The 21,944-nt window shown below is 38.9% G+C and overlaps 1 protein-coding gene across 1 annotated transcript in view; it reads left to right on the top strand.

Annotated features, from left to right (window-relative positions):
• The window catches only part of DMD (dystrophin), a 2,218,635-nt gene that overhangs the window by 2,002,976 nt on the left and 193,715 nt on the right, over window positions 1-21,944 (top strand). The window contains exon 62 of the mRNA XM_063601607.1: window positions 8,524-8,584. Within this exon, the coding sequence (XP_063457677.1) occupies window positions 8,524-8,584 (61 nt within the window). The remainder of the gene's footprint in view (window positions 1-8,523; window positions 8,585-21,944) is intronic.

Here is a 21,944-nt window from a genome sequence, read left to right as displayed (position 1 = left end):
ATTCTGGAAAAGACAAAACAAGTCAGTAGTTGCCAGGTTTTGGGGCTGGAGGAGGAGTTGACTACGAAAGGATACTATGAGGAAATTTTGGGCATGAGGGAACTGTTTTGTCTCCTGATTGTGATGGTCATCACACGAATCTATACATGTGTTAAAAATCAGAACTGTATACAAAAAAAGTGATTTTTACCATATGTAAATTTTTAAATAACAAGTCAATTACAGAAGAATATATAAGCATGTAGAAAAATTGTTCATATTATGTTTCCCATAATATATTTTGAGAGAAAAAAGGCAGTGTAAAAACCTTTGTCTATGATAGGATCTGAATCTCACAAAGTAAATATGTGTATATGTGAAATAATGTATATGAAAACGTTAACAAGTTATAGCTGATTGGTGGGAATACAGAGGGTTACAGGGGATTTGAATTTTCTTCTGGATGGATTTTCTACAACCATGATATTGTTTTTGTAGTCAAAAAGAAAAATACTATTGAAAATTAAAGAAAAAATAAAAAAAAAATTAAAGAAGGGCCAGGCACTGTGGCTCACGCCTGCAATCCCAGTACTTTGGGAGGCCGAGGCAGGTGGATCATGAGGTCAAGAGATCAAGACCATCCTGGCCAACATGGTGAAACCCCGTCTCTACTAAAAATACAAAAATTAGCTGGGTGTGGTGGTGTGCGCCTGTAGTCCCAGCTACTCAGGAGGCTGAGGCAAGAGAATCACTTGAACCCGGGAGGCAGAGGTTGCAGTGAGCCGAGATCATGCCACTGCACTCCAGCCTCGCAACAGGAAGAATGAAAGGCATGATGTAAGGGATGGTGTCCAAGCTGAGCCAGGAATCATGTGAGCAGCCATATGGTTTGCTAGTGAAGGTGGGGTCGGGATATTTCGATTAGAAGCAGGCTTGGCTTCACCTAATTAAACAATGGCTTAAACAAGGGAGGGGTTTAATGTTTCTTGTATAGAAAATCATAGATAAGCTGGAATGGTGACTCATTTTCATCAGGAACTCAAACTTCTCATGTCTTTCTTCTCAGCCACTGTCTTAATGTATGGCTTCTGTAGCATAAGTTGTCAGAGCCCTGCCCATATGCCCTCTGGCATTCACTATGCCCACAAACACCAAGCCTAGACTTCCATCTACAAACACCTGCAACTCTGACTTTAGCCCTTTGCTGGCCATTGGGGCCTGCTCATCAGCATAAGGAGCAGGCCAGAAATGCCAGGGATTTAATGACTGCCCCCTCCATACTCCAGGAGCAGCCCTCAAGCAATAGTAGATAAATAACCCAGTTCCCTCATCCCATGAGTGAGATAACTCTGAAGTGTGCTCTGCACTGAAGTGCTCAGCTGCTCCGAGCCCCAGGTGACCCCAGCAGCAATGCGTCCTTTATCAGCTTTCTTACCTTTCTGCCTTACTTCCCAACTCTTCTACCAGTGCTTCCTTGAATTGCCACCAAAACTACTTACACTTACCTTCTCTCTTTTTTTTTTTTTTTTTTTTTTTGAGACGAGTCTCACTCTGTCACCCAGGCTGGAGTGCAATGGCACGATCTTGGCTCACTGTAACCTCAGCCTGCCAGGTTTAAGCGATTCTCCAGCCTCAGCCTCCCAAGTAGCTGGGATTACAGGCGTGCACCACCGTGCCGGGCTAATTTTTGTATTTTTAGTAGAGACGGGTTTTTGCCATGTTGGCCAGGCTGGTTTTGAATTCCTGACCTCAAGTGATCCGCCCACCTCTGCCTCCCAAAGTGCTGGGATTACAGGCGTGAGCCACCGTGCCCGGCCCCACTCACCTTCTTGCCTCATCTACTTATGGAGGATTGCAACTAGATGGCTTCCATTCTCCTGGTTACTATGGCTCTCCCCATCATCGTATCTGTGTTCCAGGCAGGAAGAGGAATGGGAAAAGGGCAAAAACTGCCTCTCCATTTGGTGAGCCACCTTTAAAGAACTTTCCCAGAAGCCTCACACAAATACCCTCAGTTGACATGCATAGTCCTTGGGAACATGGCTGCATCCAACAGTTAGAAATTCTGTTACTAAAGAAGAAGGAGACTGGGTATAATACAGGCAGCCTGTCTCTGTCACGGAGCACAGGGGTCTGAAAGCAAGGACAAATAAAACCATTAAGGTCATGTAAGGAAGGACTGGGATAAAAAAGTGAGGGGGAGTCAGGATGTAAAGGGCCTTGAATACCAAAGGAAGGAATTTTAAATTTAGTTTATTAGCTTATATATATGAGTGGTTTAAAATTAGTTTATAAAATATGGAAGGTTTTTGAGTAAAAGCAATGGGCTCCAAATAGTACTTTGGAGAAATTAATCTATTAGTGCTACACTGGATTAGCTGAGAAGCTAGGGAGAACCTAAAGACAGCTATGAGGCTATTGCCATGACATCAGCATGAGAAAGTGTCTACACTTTGTCCTGTAGTGTGAGTCCACTCTCCACACTTCCCTGCCTTGCCCTGGGCCTTGTGAGGTTGACCTTTGTGGGCTGCATGAATGGAGTCCCCAGCCCTCCTAGCTTCAGGCTGGGCTCAGCCACTGGAGCACCATGGTGGGAGACAGTGGGAAATGGAGAATGAGGTTGGAATGCTTATTCGCCTGACTCCCTCCCTACCTACTTCCCTTGACCAAAGATCCTGTCACATGACCAAAGATCCCCTTTACCCTATGCACATGCTCAGTGGCTCCCTTTTAAAACTATTCTCCCTTGTGATCTCCCTACACTGTGCAAGCACCTTTGTGAACAGCCCGTCTACTGAAGTCTCCTCAGCTTACCCAACTTGATTGTGCCATCTGTTTCCTGCCAGGACCCTGACTGATACAGTCCCATTATAATATATGTTCTTGTGAAACCTCATCCCATTTGAATCATAGGTCCTTAAGGGTGAGGGTCATGTTTGGACTTCTTTCCCCAACCCACCCTTGCCTGCAAATACCTAGCATGGAGCTAAGCACATCATATGCGTTCAGTAAATACCACTTTATTGATTTTAATGCTGGAATGGCAGATATGCTCATTGAAAGATATCCTCAGAGACTAAAATTAAGAGCAAAGTAGCAGGAACTGTGTCTGTCTTACTTACTGCAACAGTGCCAGAACTTTGTACAATGTGTAACACAAACAAGGTGCTCAGTAACGAAATGTTGCATAACGAGTGAAATGATGTTAGTTACCTTTTTTCATTGGGAACTGGGGCTCTATTTTTGTCTTTTATCAGATGAAAATAAGCCTCATCGTAGCTCTTTTGAAATTAGCATCTCTGAAACTGATCAGATAATTTATTTGGGACATTTGAAACAGGAGCTATGGTGGAGATTACAGATGACAGGGAGGCAGTTTTTGACCAGAATAAAAGGAAGCTGTTTCTAATCATCACTAAAGCTATGAAAAATTCAAAAAAAAGCTCCTCCATAATGTGATGGCAGTAAAGTTGTTCAAGCAGCTCCTGGAAAATCATTTGGTGGAAATGATGTAGAGAGTAAATGTGGATATCAGATATAACGTAGCAAACTTGGACTAGATGATGTAATAATCCTTTTAAAGACTTATGTATTTACTTGGCTTTTTGGCAAAATATTTATTATCGGTTATGTACCACACATGATAAAATAGAGTGAAGTTCGAAGACTAAACAGACTTCGTTGTAATCCTGGTTGCCCTCTCTACTAGCTGCAAGACCTGGATTAGTTTACTGAACGTTTCTGAGCCTCGGTTTCTTCATCTGTAATAATGGAATAGCATGATCTCACAGGGTGCTTGAGAGAATTACCTCAGGTAACATACAGTGTAGGGCACATAGTAGAAATACAACATATTTGTTTTTCCCTTTATTTCCTGGATCATCTATCTGATTTCATCTTGAGTAATAAACCAAAATTGGGATCTAATTTACGACCTTACTAGCTCATTTGATCTCATGTGCTCTAATGTGATACTTCAACATCTGCAAAATGAAAATGACAATACCTACCTCACAGGTCATTATGAGTATGAAATGAGCGAGTTTAGGTCATGTTTCAGGTACATAAGTTGTTTTCAATAACTCCTTGTTCCTTTCCCCTCCTCCCACCTTCCCCCTCACTTCCTCTAGATCAGGCATTCTTAATGAGTGTGATATTGCTCCCAAGGGGGTGAAAATTGTTTCCTGGATAATGAAAAAAACTTACTCTTTTTATGTGTAAAGAACAGATACACATAATCCATAAACAGACATACAGTACATCTATAGTATTAAAATTTTATGAGGGATAAGATGACTAGAAAAAAAAAAAAGTCTAAAAGGATTCCTAGGGTGTGGGGTGCAGAGATAGTGGGGAAAAGATTAGGAAGCATTGCTCATTTTATCAATATGGAATGTGTCCATAAGACCATTACCAGAATTCCCGAGTACTTCTGAGGAGCTAGGTGCCGGTGGCTAGTAGATCCTCCCTAATGCCTTTTGTTCAACCCCAGAGGTGAGTTTTCTATTTTACCTCCAGTGATTGCTGTATCGGTTATTTATCTAAACTGCCCCCACTTTTTTGACCCACCTATGTTATCAAACTCCAAATCCACCAAGTATGAGAAAAGTAGAGAGATGAATGAATGTATTTGTGTTGGAATTCCAGAAAGTGCTCTTTTGGCATGTCTTAAAATAATATTAGCATTCTTTTTAATTTTCTGGTTAGGCCCCTATGTTGATTAAAATGTGACTTAACACCAGGGCGCATCACTTGGAACATTCTGTTCATCATGCATTTAAAAATGGCTGAAATAACAACTTCCCCTAAATAATGTGGCCCGTGCTTGTGATTTTCAAAACTACCTTGGGCACAATATTGAATCCTGTCACCTCAAGGAAGGAAAAGCATTTGAAGATAGAATTGCTACCCTTTCTTGCTCTTAATAACATACTGTGTCTGTAACACAAAAGGAAATTCAGAGGTTGGTTTTGCAATAAATAAATGCATGTGTAGTTTGCTATCTAAATTCAGTGGACAATACCCCATGATGCTGGTGCCGTATGATAATGGTTGATTTGTACATTCAAGAATCTGAATCACAAAGCTGCCCTGGAATTACACGTAGTGGTTATAAGCACATCTGTATAAGAAAATACCAAAGGACAACCCGGTGTCATATAAAAACTATTTGCCGATAAATTTGCTTTTGATGGGCTACTAAAAATGGACACATCAGGCATAAAAGATGTGTGTGTCTATTACGTAGGCTAGCTTTATGAAGAATGACAAGCTTCCACTGGTACACTGAGATAAGAAACAGCTGTTGTTGGCATCAGTACTTCTACAAGAAATGAAAAAATTCTGTGGCACACTTATGAGCACTGCCACATATTTGATCAACTTTTGAATAGATGGAAGACCAGAGTCATCTGGCAGCCCCAAATGAAATTGTCGACAACCCTTAAGAATCTCTTGAGAAGGAGCGCTGAACCCAATTCCGTAGAACTATCATCCAATTGTGTGTTATTTCTAAAGCAAGTAGTTCCAGTGTGTGTGTATGTGGTTATGATGGGGCAGGGAAGGAATGAGGGGAGGCTGTTGTTATTTTCCTTTTTTTTTTTTATTGTGTCAAGGACATTTTTGAGCATAAAATTGTAAGGTTTCAAACAATGACTGCAAAGCAGTTGCTTAGGTGAATTTATAAACTGTGAATCAAAGGGGAAAAACATCTTTCAGAAAAAAAATACACTGAATCTCACCATTGGACCTATTTGATGGCTACACATAAGACAAAAAGCTTTTTTTAAGGGAAATAAATGAACACTTAAGAACTGCAATTACAAAAGCTTGAAATTTCATATTGATCTAGAATTTATAATATTTTTAAAATTCTTTAAAAATATTTTCAGCTATTTAGTTCAAGCATATTCTGATAACTTCTCTGACATTTTATTGAAATTTTTCCCCTTTTAATGTAAACATAAAAAGTCAACTCTAGATACCCTACGTAGGTCTTCCCATTAGCTCAGCCAGGCAACAGCAATTTTCCTCTGTCTCTCGCTGCTTAGAGGTTGTTTCTTTCGGGCCGAAAGCCCCTAAGCCAGGCCAGGCAGCCAGCAGCCCTCTCGAGCACACTTCTTTCTGAGAGACGCCTAAGAATAGTGTAGGAAATCCAAAGTGATTCTTCTGCTATCAGAGGATGGTCTAGCATCCTCCAAATTAGAAAGAATTTCTGGACCACTAGAATGATTAAAAAAAAAAAAAACTAGAAAGGTATAATAAGAGAAATTGTGAGGCCTCAGCCCATAGATACCTTTAAGGAAAGAATAGCCATTCTTTTCTCAGTTTAGGTATTCACAGGCTTGGCATTCACAGCCAGTGAGGGCTGGACCAAGAGCTCTCTGGAGTTCTCTTCTTCCTTTTATGATGCTGGTATTTTAAGAAGAAGGTACACTGAGCAGCCAGGAGCTATAATTTCTGGCTCTCCACCATGTTTCCTGCTATGGAGGGCTAGCTTTTTAATATTTCCATAACAACAGACTCTGACCAGATAGGTCAGGAAGTCTAGCCCATGGTTTGTTTGTTTGTTTGTTTGTTTTTCAGTTGGAGTTTTGCTCTTGTCGCCCAGGCTGGAGTGCAGTGGTGCGATTTCAACTCACTGCATCCTTTGCCTCCTGGGTTCAAGTGATTTTCCTGCCTCAGTCTCCCGAGTAGCTGGGATTACAGGCACCTGCCACCATGCCCGGCTTTTTTTTTTTTTTTTTTTTTTTTTTTTGTATTTTTAGTAGAGATAGCGTTTCCTCATGTTGGCCAGGCTGGTCTTGAACTCCTGAACTCAGATGATCTGCCTGCCTCAGCCTCCCAAAGTGTTGGGATTACAGGCGTGAGCCACCACGCCTGGCCTTAGCCCATGTTTTTAAATCAGATCTTATTTACTCTGTGAACTTATTTGGACAGGAGAGCTGCATCCTACAGAAGGAAAAAGGACAAGAGAAGAGTTGGGAAGAGAATGAGAAAGGCAAAGATGGAAAGGGAAGCAGGGAAGGCAGGAGGAAGGGAAAAGAAAGGAATAGAGAAAGAAGGACAGAAAGAAATGGAAAGTCAGAGACTACTTCAAAACAGCAGCTAAATGTCTTTTTTCTCCGTATTAAAAATTTCCGTCTGCCAAAATGAAAAAGCATAATTACCGGCCAAATACAAATCCATTTCCTATATCGTTTAAATGACATATCTCCGAGGTACAAAACAGCATGTCTGGTTAAAGGTTGGGTGATTTGTTCCCTCTATTACTCTATATAAAACAAAGAAGCTGGAGTTTCATTACGCTTAAATTGTCTGGCAGTGGGTGAAGTTAACTTTTATTAGAAGCTGTTCTTTCATATTATACAGTGTAGTCGAGGATATATTAGCTTTGACGTTTTCTTACATCTCAATACACTGCGGAGTGAATTTACTGTGAGGCTAATTTAAAAGGGAGTTTTTCATAGGAGGAAATAATGGTCAGCATCAGCTGTGCTTCAAATTATTAGCAGAATGAAAATTCAGGGGAAAAAGTATAGACACATAAAGTTGCTAGATATTAATAAGAATGCTTCTTTTGTTTCTGTTTCTGATAATATTCGGTGTTTCTTAAAGCTCCAGTGTCTTAAAACTATATTCAGGAGGAAGATTATATTGTTGAGGAAATGTTATAGTGCCTCCTCAACAAGATTATTTTGTCTTAAAGAAAGAAAAAAACCATCAGATCAAACAGTATATAAAATATATTTGTAGAGGTTCAGCTTTAGGGAAGAAATCCTACAACTTAAGCCTGGAAAAAAAAAACACTGCAAAGATCATTCATTTGACCAATACACAGTGAAGTCATAATAAAACAAATTCCTAGTATGTGAAATGAAATTTCACGTATAGGATTCATCACTCATAACAAAAGTCTTATTACGCTCTGATATCAGTAGACATTCCCTCACTTTTGGTCACCTTTTCTAATAACATCACACTGGTCAGCTGACATTTTGAGGCACCAAATTAAGCATCTATTTGGTAAGTGAATTTGGATTCTCTTTAAACCAATAAAGATAAAAACAACCATATCAGAGTGATAAGCATATTACTTTAGCTTCAATAACTTAGAATGTAAATATATCACAGAGGGATATTTCAGCTACTGAAATAATAAAATCCAGTCAGTCAAATAGTAAAAAATATTGAGAACCAGCAACAGGAAGTATTATAAAAAAAAAAAGCACTCAAGGGAGACACATACAAGAAACCCCGTCAGTCTACTCATTCAGTTTCTTATCTGTTCTATAGGTTTAGCAGTGGAAACGTTTGTGGGTTTTTTTTTTCTTCGCATTTATCTTTGTGCCTGAATGAGTTCAATTTCACTTAGATTAGGACAGAAATTTCAGAACAGCAGGTTAATCCATCCTGTCTTCATGGGCAGCTGAGCAAACAGACCAATATCAGTGTAAAATTGTAATTCTGGAGATTAATGTTGTCTTTCCTGTTTGCGATGAATTTGACCTCCTTGCCTTTCTTTTTTTCCTCCCTTCTTTTCAGCGTCTGTCCAGGGTCCCTGGGAGAGAGCCATCTCGCCAAACAAAGTGCCCTACTATATCAAGTAAGTTGGAAGTATCACATTTTTGAAAGAGCATTTATTGTGACTAACCTGTATATTCACAAGTGAGTTTATTTTTAAAATGCGACATTAGCCTGGCCTGCAATACCTGTGTCTTTTTTTTCCTGAGGAAGCTTGGATAAAAAACTTATTCTAAAATTACCATTGTAAATTTGCTGATGCAATGGAGAACCACTTTTAAGAAAAGTTTATTTAATGCAGGATATATGGTGTGTTTTGTGACAGAGGGGGCGGATTTTTCACAATAGAACAAAAAGCTCCAGATAATTTTATTGATAGTGGGAGTCAGTCTTTGCGAGAACAATTTCTTTTATTTAGGGGTTTTCTCACATTTCTTCTTCCGTCAAAGATAGAAGATTTCTGCAGTTATATGTACACAACTGTTTTGGGTGAATGAATACTTCATGTTTCCAAAAGGCAGAAAGCAGCAGTCCTCGACTCGTAGGGCTTAGTTGTTCATTCTTGATACCTAACACTCAGTATTTGTCACCTAACAACAGAAAGATACTGTTTTCTGGAAACATTTGTGCCAGTCAAAAGAATACGAGTGCTTGGAAGCACCTTCTGTAGTATTTTGCATGAAATATAAATGACAATACATTGGGTCAACATGGAAGAGAGAGGAGAGAGGATATTGAGTGATTACCATACCTTCACAGTCTCTCATCCATTGTGCAGTAGAGTCTAACTTAAATTTAACTTTGAATTGGAAACCTCAACAACAATTACAATTTACTGGGTTCATAAAATAGTCCTCGATACCAACCGAAGTCTTTGAACTTGCTTCTGCCATGAGTCTGACTAAAAATATTAGATGTTTTCCCATTTTTTTCCGCCTGCCATCTTTTATCGAATCTGTTTTTATTCTTTCACTGTCCATCAATTCTTCTTAATTCGGTTCTAAAGCAATAACAGCAGTCCTAGATCTTCATTACTACAGTCCTCAAGAAATTTGATTTTATGCCTCTATTTTGTTAACTCAGAAAAATGGGAGTGAAGGTAGTCTTTTGACTCTTTCAGGAGAAATACATACTTTAGGAAACGGTTTACCATCTGTCTTATTACATTTTTCCAGATGAGGTATCTCTTAACTTGAAAATTCATTTTTAGTATGTTTGATTCTGCTTTTTAGTTTTCTTATTTTCTGAATTTAATTTTATTATTGTTATATTTAATTCATTAGTTTAGTCACTCAAAACTGTACATTTTAAATACCTATTTAAATCACATGCTTTATTAAATAATATATTGCTGTAGACATGCACTGTATATTACCTTACATCCACTGTATATTTTATGGAACAATTTTCTTCAAACTCTAGACAGTGATTTCCTACATCAGTGTCTTTGTCCTCACAAATTTTTATTTCTGACTAAGATGTTTGAGACCTGCTACTTCTTCAACCAATTCATAAAGCTCTCACTTTTATCCAGTTCCTTTATGAGCTGAAATAAAGACTCTTTTTCTCCTTTCATAGATGAGGTTTTAGGATCACTGGAGAATTCAAGACACCTTTAAGCTATTATTCTCCAAATGACTACTTGTTTGGGGCTCACTAGAGGTCTCACATAGATTGCTAGGGTCTCCCCGGTCCCATTGTCCTTTCCCTATATATTCATCTTCTCCCTGATGTTACTTCTACTACAAGAGATCCCAGTATATTGCTGTGAGGGAATGGAAATGAACTCCGTCCAAAAAATAAAAAAGAGACAAATTCCAGAAAAGCTGTAATTCCCTTCTGTGTATTAGTCTCTTGCTGTTTCTCAGTGGAATTAGAGAGCAGCTACATATCCTGTTTGTCCAATGCTCCTTCATGTACCTAAAGACCATGGTGATGGTATTGATAAGGGCACAGATCTATGAATAAGAAAACTTCAATTTTAGTCCTCCAGTCTAGTCTTAGAGGCTCTGTCATTAGGTGACTGTATGGCTTTAGGCAAGTCACTTAACCTATAAAAATCTTGGTTTCTTTCTTTTCTTTCTTTTTTTTTTTTTTTTTTTTTTTTGAGATGGAGTTTCACTCTGTTGCCCAGGCTGGAGTGCAGTGGCCCGATCTCGGATCACTGCAACCCCTGCCTCCCGGGTTCAAGCAATTCTCTCCTCTTAGCTCCCGAGTAGCTGAGACTACAGGCACCTGCCACCACGCTTGGCTAATTTTTGTATTTTTAGTAGAGACGAGGTTTCACCATATTGGTCAGGCTCGTCTCGAACTCCTGACCTCAGGTGATCCACCCGCCTCGGCCTCCCAAAGTGCTGGGATTACAGGCTTGAGCCACCATGCCCAGCCAAACCTTGGTTTCTAATTTGTAAAATAAAGAGTTGGACTAGATGATATCTAAGATCCTTTTTAGCTCTAAGACTTAATGAGCATGACTCATTCAGTTGTCCTGTCCAAACTTAAAAACCGAAGATCTCAGCTTTTGTTCGATAATATCTTTATTTTTAAAATTCATTATTTTAATGAACATAATGTAAATTCTTACTTTAAAAAATAGGAATTTTATTTTTCCACTGTTTAATTAGCTTTAGATATGCCCTATCAACACACTCCAATTTCACCACACACCTCTTTAAAGAGCTCAAATCTTGGTATATAATTTAGGACTATTATGCTTCCTGGCTCATGATAAGAGAGAGAGAACAATAGGCAGGAAATTTTGCCAAAAGGTGAGTATGGAGACCTTAAAAGCCTCTGAAATAATCAGTTCCTTGGAATGAGGAAATTACATAATTTCTCAAAAATATCTCTGAAACCTTATGGAGAGCAATTCTCTCTACAATTATAATCTCTTTGAAATTAGGGATGGTATAATTTCTCAAATATGAGTGTAAAATGTTAAACTGTAATATAGGGAAAACAAACATGTTTATAAAATGAACATTGTCAGTAAGCAGATGATTAATGGCACTTGTGTCTTATTAGCCATTACTATTATCTAAAATGTTCTATGGAAACCAAATTAATTTGATGTACAAGGTTCGGTGGACTTTATGCACAGCTTAATGCCGTTCATAATCTGAGATGCCGTCTTGGTCTAAAAAGAACAAAAATAAGTTTACAGTGACAGTGCTTCAACCAGTCCTCATTTTTCCTCTTTTTTATCTTGTTTGTCTTGACTTCCAGTCAAGAGTTTTTACCACAGATGCCCAGCTGCAAAACCAGGTGTCTTCTCTGGCTATGTTTTTAATGCTTTGTAACTTTTTCTTTTCAATGCTGGGATAAAGGGATCGCCCACATAACAAGAGGTTTCTATACCAATGGCACAGTTCCTGTTGGTTGTTGAATTGTGCACTCATTCTTGAGATTTTAAGTCATTAACATCTTTTGCTCTAGTTTGCAAATCAGGCAGTGTTTATGCCTGCATCCTGACATCAGCTTTTCATATGAGGCTAAGAACCTTGATTTTGATACTTCAAACTACGTGTTTGTCTAGTTTATTTGTCCACAGCATACATCATTGTTACAGTTTTCATATTCCCTCTCCCTTGGGGCTCCCTTATTCCTACCAGCATCTCTTTCAGGTTATTTGATTACAGCTTTCATTGCCACTGAAAAAATAATCACCAACAATGTTCAACCTGTTACAACTGCCTTTTCTACTCTCTGCCATTTTGTAGTTTTTTGGCCTACTGTCAAACTCATGAAAATTTCAATATAATAGCCTTTAACCAGCTGCTGCATTCTGTTAGGATTTCTTTCACCTTTTTATGTTGCATGCTCCCATGTGGGTAAACCAAACAGAGCCAAGAGCTGGGACTCTCTTGCTTTCTTAATGAGTTAGAAAATTATTCTTCTGTATTCTGGACTGTCAAAAGAATTTAGGAATCCCAAACATGCATGCAGGATGTTCCAGTATAGATGTCATAATAAAAGCATAAGAAATATCACACTGGGTCAGACCAACAGGGCAACTAGCCCAGAACTCTGTCCCAGATGAAGATACCAATGGTTGTTTTGTCAGGTAACCTAGTACATTTTACCTTAAAAATTCGAATACATCATGACCACTTCTTAATAATGCATTGTAAATCAACTGGCAGTGAGTTTATCCAATGGTGTCAAACTTTTCCTATTCCCCACTTCAGCTTTGTCTTAATAATAATATGTTCCATAAATGTACCGACTTCTATATAAATATAGGCATTTTAATTTCTCTTGAATCTGCATCCTTTAACCTCAAGGAATGGCCTTAATTAAATTCTTTGAAATTCAGTAAAAACATTTATATTTATCCAGAGTCGACTTTAGCCTCACATCCCCCTACTAATGCTTTTCATTTTCATCTTCCCAGTCTGAGAAATTCTAATCCTTTTTAGTCTTTTAGTCTGTCCTTGACGGAAAGATAAGCTTTCCCCTTGATTATCTTGGTTGTTTTTCCCTGGATCTTTTCCAGCTCTGTTATATCTTCTTTGGGATGTCGTGACTAGGCTGGCCCAAATATTGGTTATGAAATTTGTTAGCATTGTCTCTAGTTTCCACTCACTCATGAAGAAAGTAAATGTTATTTGCTGTCTCCCATTGGTGCAGAAATGGAGAGATCAATTGAGGTCATAACCTCTTCTGCATATATTAGTTCTAGCTGAAGGTTGGTTTTCTGATACTTTTCTGTAATACCAGCAAAAGTGTTTGACCTTATATTTCTGCCAGCTGTCCCTTAGGAAGGATTTGATTTTTAGACAAGCTGGTCCTTTCCTCCTTCAAAGACGCTGTGGTTGCTAAATATTGGGAAGAATTCACTAATGAAACTCAGGAGTAAACCTGCTGACTCCATCAGCAGTAATGCATTTCATCAGGTTCCCTTTCGAAATATCTCTGAAGCCCTTCACAGAAGAGTGAAAGATGGGGTTCTTGGGAACTTGCTAACTGCTCAGCGTTTTTTACATGCAATGCTCAAGAAGCAACTCATGTCCAAAGGAGTGTTTATCTTTTCCTGCTGGTAATTTTGAATGTTGTATATACATTGTTGTATATGTTGCCTGATGACCTTGATCGACCCTTCTCTTCACTCTCAATCTCAGGCATGTTTCCACAACCATTTATTGCATCTGAGTTTTGCTCACAACTTTCTGCTGCTTCCTGCTTAGCAAAATGCGATATAAAACCTCATTGGATGAAGTTAACAGTTGCTTCAGTCAACATTTCTTATTACTGTTGCTGTGTGTGCTGACAAAATTGCTGATTTGGGTTCTGACTGTCCTGTCTTCTTATGGCCTACCATTCCTATAGCTCTATTAGTACGAGTATTTGACTCTCTGCATGGAACTGTGGCCATCTGTCTAGATTTACCTTTTGGTATATGTGGCTCTCTGTATCCTGTTGGTCTACATTCTGGTTTGAACTCACGGATCTTGCTCTGGTTTTTAGTACCAGTGTTCCCCTAACTCCAGTAGCATCTGAATCTTGACACCACCTTCCCCTGCCCCCTACTGTATTGCCTCTATTACTACTTTCATGGCAATTTTTTCGGATTCCAAATATGTCCCATGCTTAAAGCATATCTTGCTCTCATTCTTGTTCTAGCCCCTGTTGGTACCAGGCATTGCTCCAATTCAAGTTTTGGTTGGTTGATTTCTTCCTTCATAATATTGATTGCTATTTCAGTACCTGTATTTATATACAGAGGGAGCAGTGCCTAACTACATCTTAGCCTTAACAGCAATCAACGTGTTAAATATCCCTGTGTTGGCTGGTTTGCAGTAGACACGTCTTCTGACAATGAGATGGGCTCTTATTATAAAGAAACTGGAGTATGATATCAACATAGAAAACATTTCCTCAGGCCAGGTGTGGTGGCTCACGCCTGTAATCCCAGCACTTTGGGAGGCTGAGGCAGGCAGATCACGAGGTCAGGAGATCGAGACCATCCTGGCTAACATGGTGAAACCCCGTCTCTACTAAAAATACAAAAAATTAGCTGGGCGTGGTGGCAGGCGCCTGTAGTCCCAGCTACTTGGGAGGCTGAGGCAGGAGAATGGCGTAAACCCAGGAAGTGGGGCATGCAGTGGACGAGATCGCGCCACTGCACTCCAGCCTGGGTGACAGAGCAAGACTCTGCCTCAAAAAAAAAAAAAAAAAAAAATTCCTCATTTCTTATTCCAGACACCTCACTCTTCTAAGAATGATACAAGTCTTCTGACATTGGGTTTGAAAATCAGTTGAATTTTGTCATAATGTTTCATACAATGTGAACACATCATGTAGTATATAATTTTGTGCTATTTCTGGTAAGATCCTTCTTATGTATATTTTTCTTCAAAATATACCTTTTAGCAGCTAAGACAACATTAAATAGGGGAAATTTTAAATAGGCTAGGCATCACAAGACTTGAATTCTAGTTCCAGCTTTACTGTCACCTAGCTATTAATACTTGACCAATGGGAAATTGCTTATTTTCTGTGGGCCTCAGTTTCTCCCTCTGTCATTTAAGGAAGCAGAATGACATGATATCATAGGTCATTTCCAGTACTAACATTTTCTGATTTTGTGAATGTTGACTTTGAAATAGAAATTGTTTGTGATCATTTTCCAGAGAAGTGAAAATGAATCTTCATATTGCCCTTGAGGATTCTTATTGCACCATCAATCTTATCGGGATAGAAAGGACAAATAATATTAAATGTTTCACTTAACTATTTAGCACTATTGATGATAAGAAGTGGATGCAACAGAGAATCAGCTGTCTAATTTGATCTGTCAGTCTATGAGGATGCTGGTGAATGATTCGGGGTAATTAAATTTTTGAAATCACTGCCAAAAGCCTGATGCTCTGACTTTTCAAAAGGCTTTAGTACACAAAGATAACCCAGAGGTCAATCTTCTCTGCTGTGTTTTCTCCTCTGCCATTTGATGGTTTCAAAGGTCACATTACCTGAGTCTCAGTAAGCTCTGGAACCACAATGAAGGAATAGTTGGGAATACATTATTGATGATATAATCATGAAAACAATTCAGGTTAAGATATTAACTGAAAGAGAGTGAAAGGGGTGCCATAGTGTTGTGCAGAGTACTGAGTCTGGTTTTGGTTTTATAGATCTTGTTGGGAGATGTAGATGTTGATATCATCTGTGTCTCATAGGTTCATGAAAAAAACCCTCACATCCTTTTTTGTAGTTTCATAAGCTGATTTGTATCACCTTGACTGAAATAACAGACTCCAGGAGGATAGCTGTTGTTATCTCTTTTTCTAGCATAGTGCCTCACAGATAACAGGTACTTGGTAAATATTGGAATGAATTCATGAACATATGTCAGTAATTCTATGTGCTTTTCAGTTTGCTGACTCATTTCACCTTCAAAACAATCTTGTAGTATTTGTGTGTCAATTTAGATTTACCACTCAAATCCATCTCTCATGCCCTCTAGACATGAACTTTAGTGTTAGGAAGCATGCCGAGTGTTTGGTAGAGTTTCTCATAGCTCCTACAGTTTGGTGCTTAAGGGACAGTCCTTGGCATGGATGTATGAATGGTACATACCAAAACATGAGTTCTAGATTCCGTTCTATCTTAATCTAACAATATGATAAGGAGTATAACTTAGCTGAACCTCAATGAGAAGGTTGAACTAGATAATGCCTGGGACCACTCTCAGCTCTAGCTTTGTTTCAGTAGAACTAGAGTCTGTTTTTCCTAAATATCATTCATGAGGCTTCTTCTGGTTTTCTAGTGGTCAATAGAGCTTTAAATTGATCAACTACTGTTTTTCACTGAGCATTGTGGACAGGACCTACTTTTTGGGCCAGGATATAGTAGCCACTGAGTCTTAACAGAATGTCATCAATGATACATTTTTATTTTACAGAAAAATGTTGTAACATTCTATATGGCATATGTCATGTGGAAAGGTGGCAACATATATACATACACCTATACATGTGGCAGCTAAAATTTAATGTGTGTATGGGGAAAATAATCCTGTATTATAATACACATGGTATAGCATTCCCTGCCTCATTCGTGGCACTTTTGGAAATGTGAGAATGAGCATAGAACATATTCAAGTTGGTTTATCCAAAAGAAGAGGAGTAAATTATTTCAGCTGTTTCCCCATTTTCTTTTTCTAACTTTCTTAAACATGCACTTTCTTACATAATCACGTGTTAGAAAAAAACCAGTAGTCACATCAAATAAATCTGCATTTGAAACAACTGTATCATATCCCAACTCTGTTCGTTTGAGCCATTTGCTTAACGTGACACCCATTCTACTTTATGACACATAAGGAATATTGCTTAAGAAATGTTAATTGGCTTTCCTTTTCTCCTCTGAAACTGGATTGAAGTCTTATTGACCTCTATTAGATATTGAGTGTTCAGGTTTTTAGGAAAACACTCATAGAGATATAGCCCCAGTGTGAGCTGCATTTTTAGAATATTTTCTAGAACCCAAATATGTCCCTAATCAAATTAGTTTATTTTCATTCTTAGCGTTCCCACGTAATATGGGGTATGTGTGAATTCCCAAACATTCCTGAGCCTCTCCTAGGCTTCTCTAATTGCTTCTTATTCTGTTCCCCTGGGAAGCAGCATCCTGTTCCCTTCACAAAGGTCAGCAGCAACAGCCCGGGCAATGTTTTAAAATAACTTAATAACCCTGAACTGCCTCTCTCTTCTTTGGATAATTTCCTTAGAGCATTAGTCCTTTGAACACTGACCTGGTTGCAGAAAATGCCCCTTTCTCAGTGGGAAAACTCCAAATCCCATTCAGTCTTCCCCTCCTTCGTTCCAGGGGATAGGGTGGGGGAGTAGGGGGTAGGGAGAGGGTATTAAATACTTTTTTCAGGAAAAATGTTAACACGGTGACACACTCTCTCTCTCTCTCTCTCTCTCTCTCTTTCTCTTTCTCTCTCTCTCTCTCTCTGTGTATGTATTCTTTTTTAAAGAAATAGACTGTGAGTGCATTGTATAAATCAGTGCTGTCACGTTGCAAATTTTTTAAACCGTTGTACAAGATAGAAAAACAGTATCTCTGGATATTGACTCTGGAAAGCTTCTAAGAGCAGGTCCTAGATGAGACTTAGCTCACTGTCGGCATTCGGCAAATGATCACGTTTTCTGTGATACCATTAACTCCTGGGGGGATGAAACTGAAAAGCCTCGCTGCTCTTCCTGAAACTCTCAACTGCTTTTTTCTGTTTTTCTTTCTCAGCTTATCCACATCCATCTTGGTCCCCAAAGCCATTGCATGTCAGATGGTCAGTGCAATGTGTAATTTTTAACTTGCTTCTTTGTTGCTTTAGAAGGAATCGTTTTGTTGTTTTCTTTCCTTTTGGTCACTATTTCTTGTTCATGAGTTTTCTGTAAACAGTGTGTCTCATAGATAAGTCCATGTAATCTGCTAGACAGGAAGAAAAGCAAAGTTTAATGTGTGCCTACTATGTGCTAAATAACAAAGTGTTTCATCTGTATCTTCCCATTTAATCCTTATAACACTCCACTTATTATCCAATAAAGAAAAAAACTGCTATCAGTCGGGCGTGGTGGCTCATGCCTGTAATCCCAGCACTTTGGCAGTCCAAGGTGGGTGGATCACTTGAGCTCAGCAGTTCAAGACCAGCCTGGGCAACATGGCGAAACCCCATCTCTACCAAAGATACAAAACAGTAGCTGAATGTAGTGGCATGCACCTGTGGTCCCAGCTACTCAGGAGGCTGGGGCAGGGGAATCCCTTGAACCAGGGAGGCGGAGGTTGCAGTGAGCCGAGATCACACCACTGCACTCCAGCCTGGGTGATAGAGTGCGACCCCATCTCAAAATAAATAAATAAATAAATAAAAGTTAAAAAAGGAAGAAACAGCTGAGATTCAAAAAAGTTGGAGGCTTATCCAAGTCATTCTAATAAAGGGGAGGGGGGAGAATTGATACTTAAAATCATCATGATAAGAAGGATAGACATTGGAGATTCAGAAGGGCAGTATGCTGGGTGAGGGGTGGTTAATGAGACATTACTTAATGGGTACAAGGTGCATTACTTTGATGATGGATACACTAAAAGCCCAGGTTCACCACTATGCAATACATCCCTGTAACAAAACTGCACTTGTACCTCAGAAATTTATACAAATAAAAATAAATAAATCAAATAAAATCATCATCATCATCTCAGCTATTGCTTCCAGCTGTTTCAACTTTCTAATATTTTTGATTGAAAACTGGCCATTTATATAACCAAATGTGGCCAATCCACCACTGTGAGGCTGCCATCTTGGGCATCACCAAAACTACTCTAGTAGTCCTTCCCTGCACTGTTAGGTGGGTTTTCCTTGGCGTATCTTCGCAATCAAGTTGCAGAGACCTAAGTTACTCTTTGCTGCTTTGGGCAATAAAGGGGAACAAAAAACAAAATGAAACAAAAACTTGGCCAGCCCTGATGTAAGCACTCTTCTACCTCCCTGCAGGCTGAGAAAACAGAGTATTTCTTTTTTTTTTTTTAATTTTTAAAATGTTTTATTCTGGTCTAAATCAATTAAAATGAGATCTCCCCCCTTCTTTTTTCTTTTTTTCTTCTAAAAAAAAAAAACACACCAAAAAACCGAGATACATGTGCAGAACGTGCAGGTTTGTTACATAGGTATATGTATGCCATGGCGGTCTGCTACACCTAATGACCCATCGTCTAAGTTCCCTCCCTTCAACCCCCAGACCCCGACAGGCCCTGGTGTGCATTGTTTCCCTCTCTGTGTCCATGTGTTCTTAATGTTCAACTCTCACTTGTGAGTGAGAACATGCAGTGTTTGGTTTTCTGTTCCTGTGTTAGTTTGCTGAGGATGATGGCTTCCAGTTTCATGTCCCTGCAAAGGACGTGATCTCATTCCTTTTTATGGCTGCATAGTATTCCATGGTTTATATGTACCACATTTTCTTTATCCAGTCTATCATTGATGGGCATTTGGGTTGGTTCCATGTCTTTGCTATTGTAAATAGTGCTGCAATAAACATACGTATGCATGTGTCTTTATAGTAGAATGATTTATATTCCTTTGGGTGTATACCCAGTAATGGGATTGCTGGGCCAAATGGTATTTCTGGTTCTAGATCCTTGAGGAATTGCCATACTGTTTTCCACAATGGTTGAACTAATTTACATTCCCATCAACAGTTCAAAAGCGTTCCCATTTCTCCACAGCCTAGCCAGCATCTGTTGTTTCCTGACTTTTTAATAATCACCATTCTGACTGGTGTGAGATGGTATCTCATTGTGGTTTCCATTTGCATTTCTCTGATGATCAGTGATGTTGAGCTTTTTTTCATATGTTTGTTGGCCATGTAAATGTCTTCTTTTGAGAAGTGTCTGTTCATATCCTTTGCCCACTTTTTGATAGGGTTGTTTGTCTTTTTCTTGTGAATATGTTTAAGTTCCTTGTAAATTCTGGATATTAGACCTTTGTCAGATGGGTAGACTGAAAAAATGTTTTCCCATTCTGTAGGTTGCCTATTCACTTTGATGATAGTTTCTTTTGCTGTGCAGAAGCTCTTTAGTTTAATTAGATTCCATTTCTCAATTTTGTCTTTTGTTGCAGTTGCTTTTGGCGTTTTTGTCATGAAGTCCTTGCCCATGCCTTTGTCTTAAATGGTATTGCCTAGGTTTCCTTCTAGGGTTTTTAGGATTTGGGGTTTTACATTTAAGTCTTTAATCCATCTTGAGTTAATTTTTGTATAAGCTGTAAGGGAGGGGTCCAGTTTCAGTTTTCTGCATATGACTAGCCAGTTTTCCCAGCACCGTTTACTGAATAGGAGATCCTTTCCCCATTGCTTGTTTTTGTCAGGTTTATCAAAGATCAGATGTTTGTAGATGTGTGGTGTTCTTTCTGAGGTCTTTCATGGATAGGAAGAATCAATATCGTGAAAATGGTTATACTGCCCAAAGTAATTTATAGATTCAATGCTATTCCCATCAAACTACCATGACCTTCTTCACAGAATTAAAAAAAAAAACTGTTTTAAATTTCATGTGGAATCAAAGAAGACCCCGTATAGCCAAGACAATTCTAAGCAAAAAGAACAAAGCTAGAGGCATCACACCACCTGAATTCAAACTATACTACAAGGCTACAGTAACCAAAACAGCATGGTACTGGTACCAAAACAGACATATAGACCAATGGAGCAGAAAAGCAAAGGATTTCTAAGTCATATTCCACCACCTCCATCAGGGCTTCCCTAAGATAGAGAGTATGGCCAAGACCATACTTAATAAATGTCATGGAATGTGTTTCTCTTCATACCCTCAATTGTAAGTCTTTTTGAAAGGTAGCACACGGTCAATTTAGATGGACAAGAAGTGCTCTGGCCTTTGCAACATTTGTGCATGTCCTTGATTTTGACACCACCCCCCGCCCCCCATTCCAGAACAGATCGTCTCATCCTTCCCTTAAGCCAGAGGCCTATGGTTCTAGCTTTACTAGGCAAATATATATGGTCTGTGGCTATAAGTCACAATTTCCCCCAAGCCTTGAGCTGGGGGAATACTGAGTCTGCCCATGTATTACATGCAGAACATTTCATCTTATTGCAGAATGATACTTTATTCTTATTGCAGAATGATATTCATTATTGCAGAGTGATATTCTTTAGTCTTTATTTTTTGTCATTATAACTACGTGGTGCAAAAGAAGTATTTCTCATACTTTTTCTTATAATGACTCAAAATTACAAAAGCAATCTGGGCAATTAATATGTTTTTGAAGATAAATAATGGCTTATGTTTTCTGAAGATTAAGAAAAATCTCTGTCTGAATATAGCTGGGCACAGTGTCTCAAGCGTGTAATCCCAGCACTTTGGGGGGTCAAAGCAGAAGGAACACTTAAGCCCAGGAGTTCGAAGCCAGCCTGAGCAACAAAATGATACCTTGTCTCTACAAAAAAAAAAAAAAAAAAATCCTTGGCATGGTGGCATGTGCTTGTGGTCCCAGGCACACAGCTTGCTGAGGCAGGAGGATTGCTTGAGCCCAGGGGGCCGAAAGTTGAGGCTATAGTGAACCGTGTTTGTGCCACTGCACTCCAGCTTGGGCAACACAGCAAGACTCTGTCTCTAGGAATAAAAAAAAGAAGAAAGAAAAGAAAAATCTCTATCCGAAAAATGTAGGCACCCTGTGTTAATATGTAAATACAAGTGCTTTATCAAATAAAGGCTAGATTAATTGTTTTTTCTCGCTCTTACTTATATCAATACTACAAGAACTTTTCTGCCAAAAAAAAATCAAATAATAGAGAAGAATGAATCCTAGATAGAGCAGGAGGGGCTGAGCAGGCACAGCAAAAGTTCAAGGTGGAAATATCTTTATGCATCCAATTAAAAATAATTTGTGTACATTTTACTCATATATCTATATGTACACATAC

The sequence above is a fragment of the Pan paniscus genome, chromosome X, assembly GCF_029289425.2.
Source record: "Pan paniscus chromosome X, NHGRI_mPanPan1-v2.0_pri, whole genome shotgun sequence".
Taxonomy (NCBI): Eukaryota; Metazoa; Chordata; class Mammalia; order Primates; family Hominidae; genus Pan; species Pan paniscus.
The sequence above is the reverse complement of the archived record's forward strand: the minus strand, read 5'-3'. Positions and strand labels throughout refer to the sequence as shown.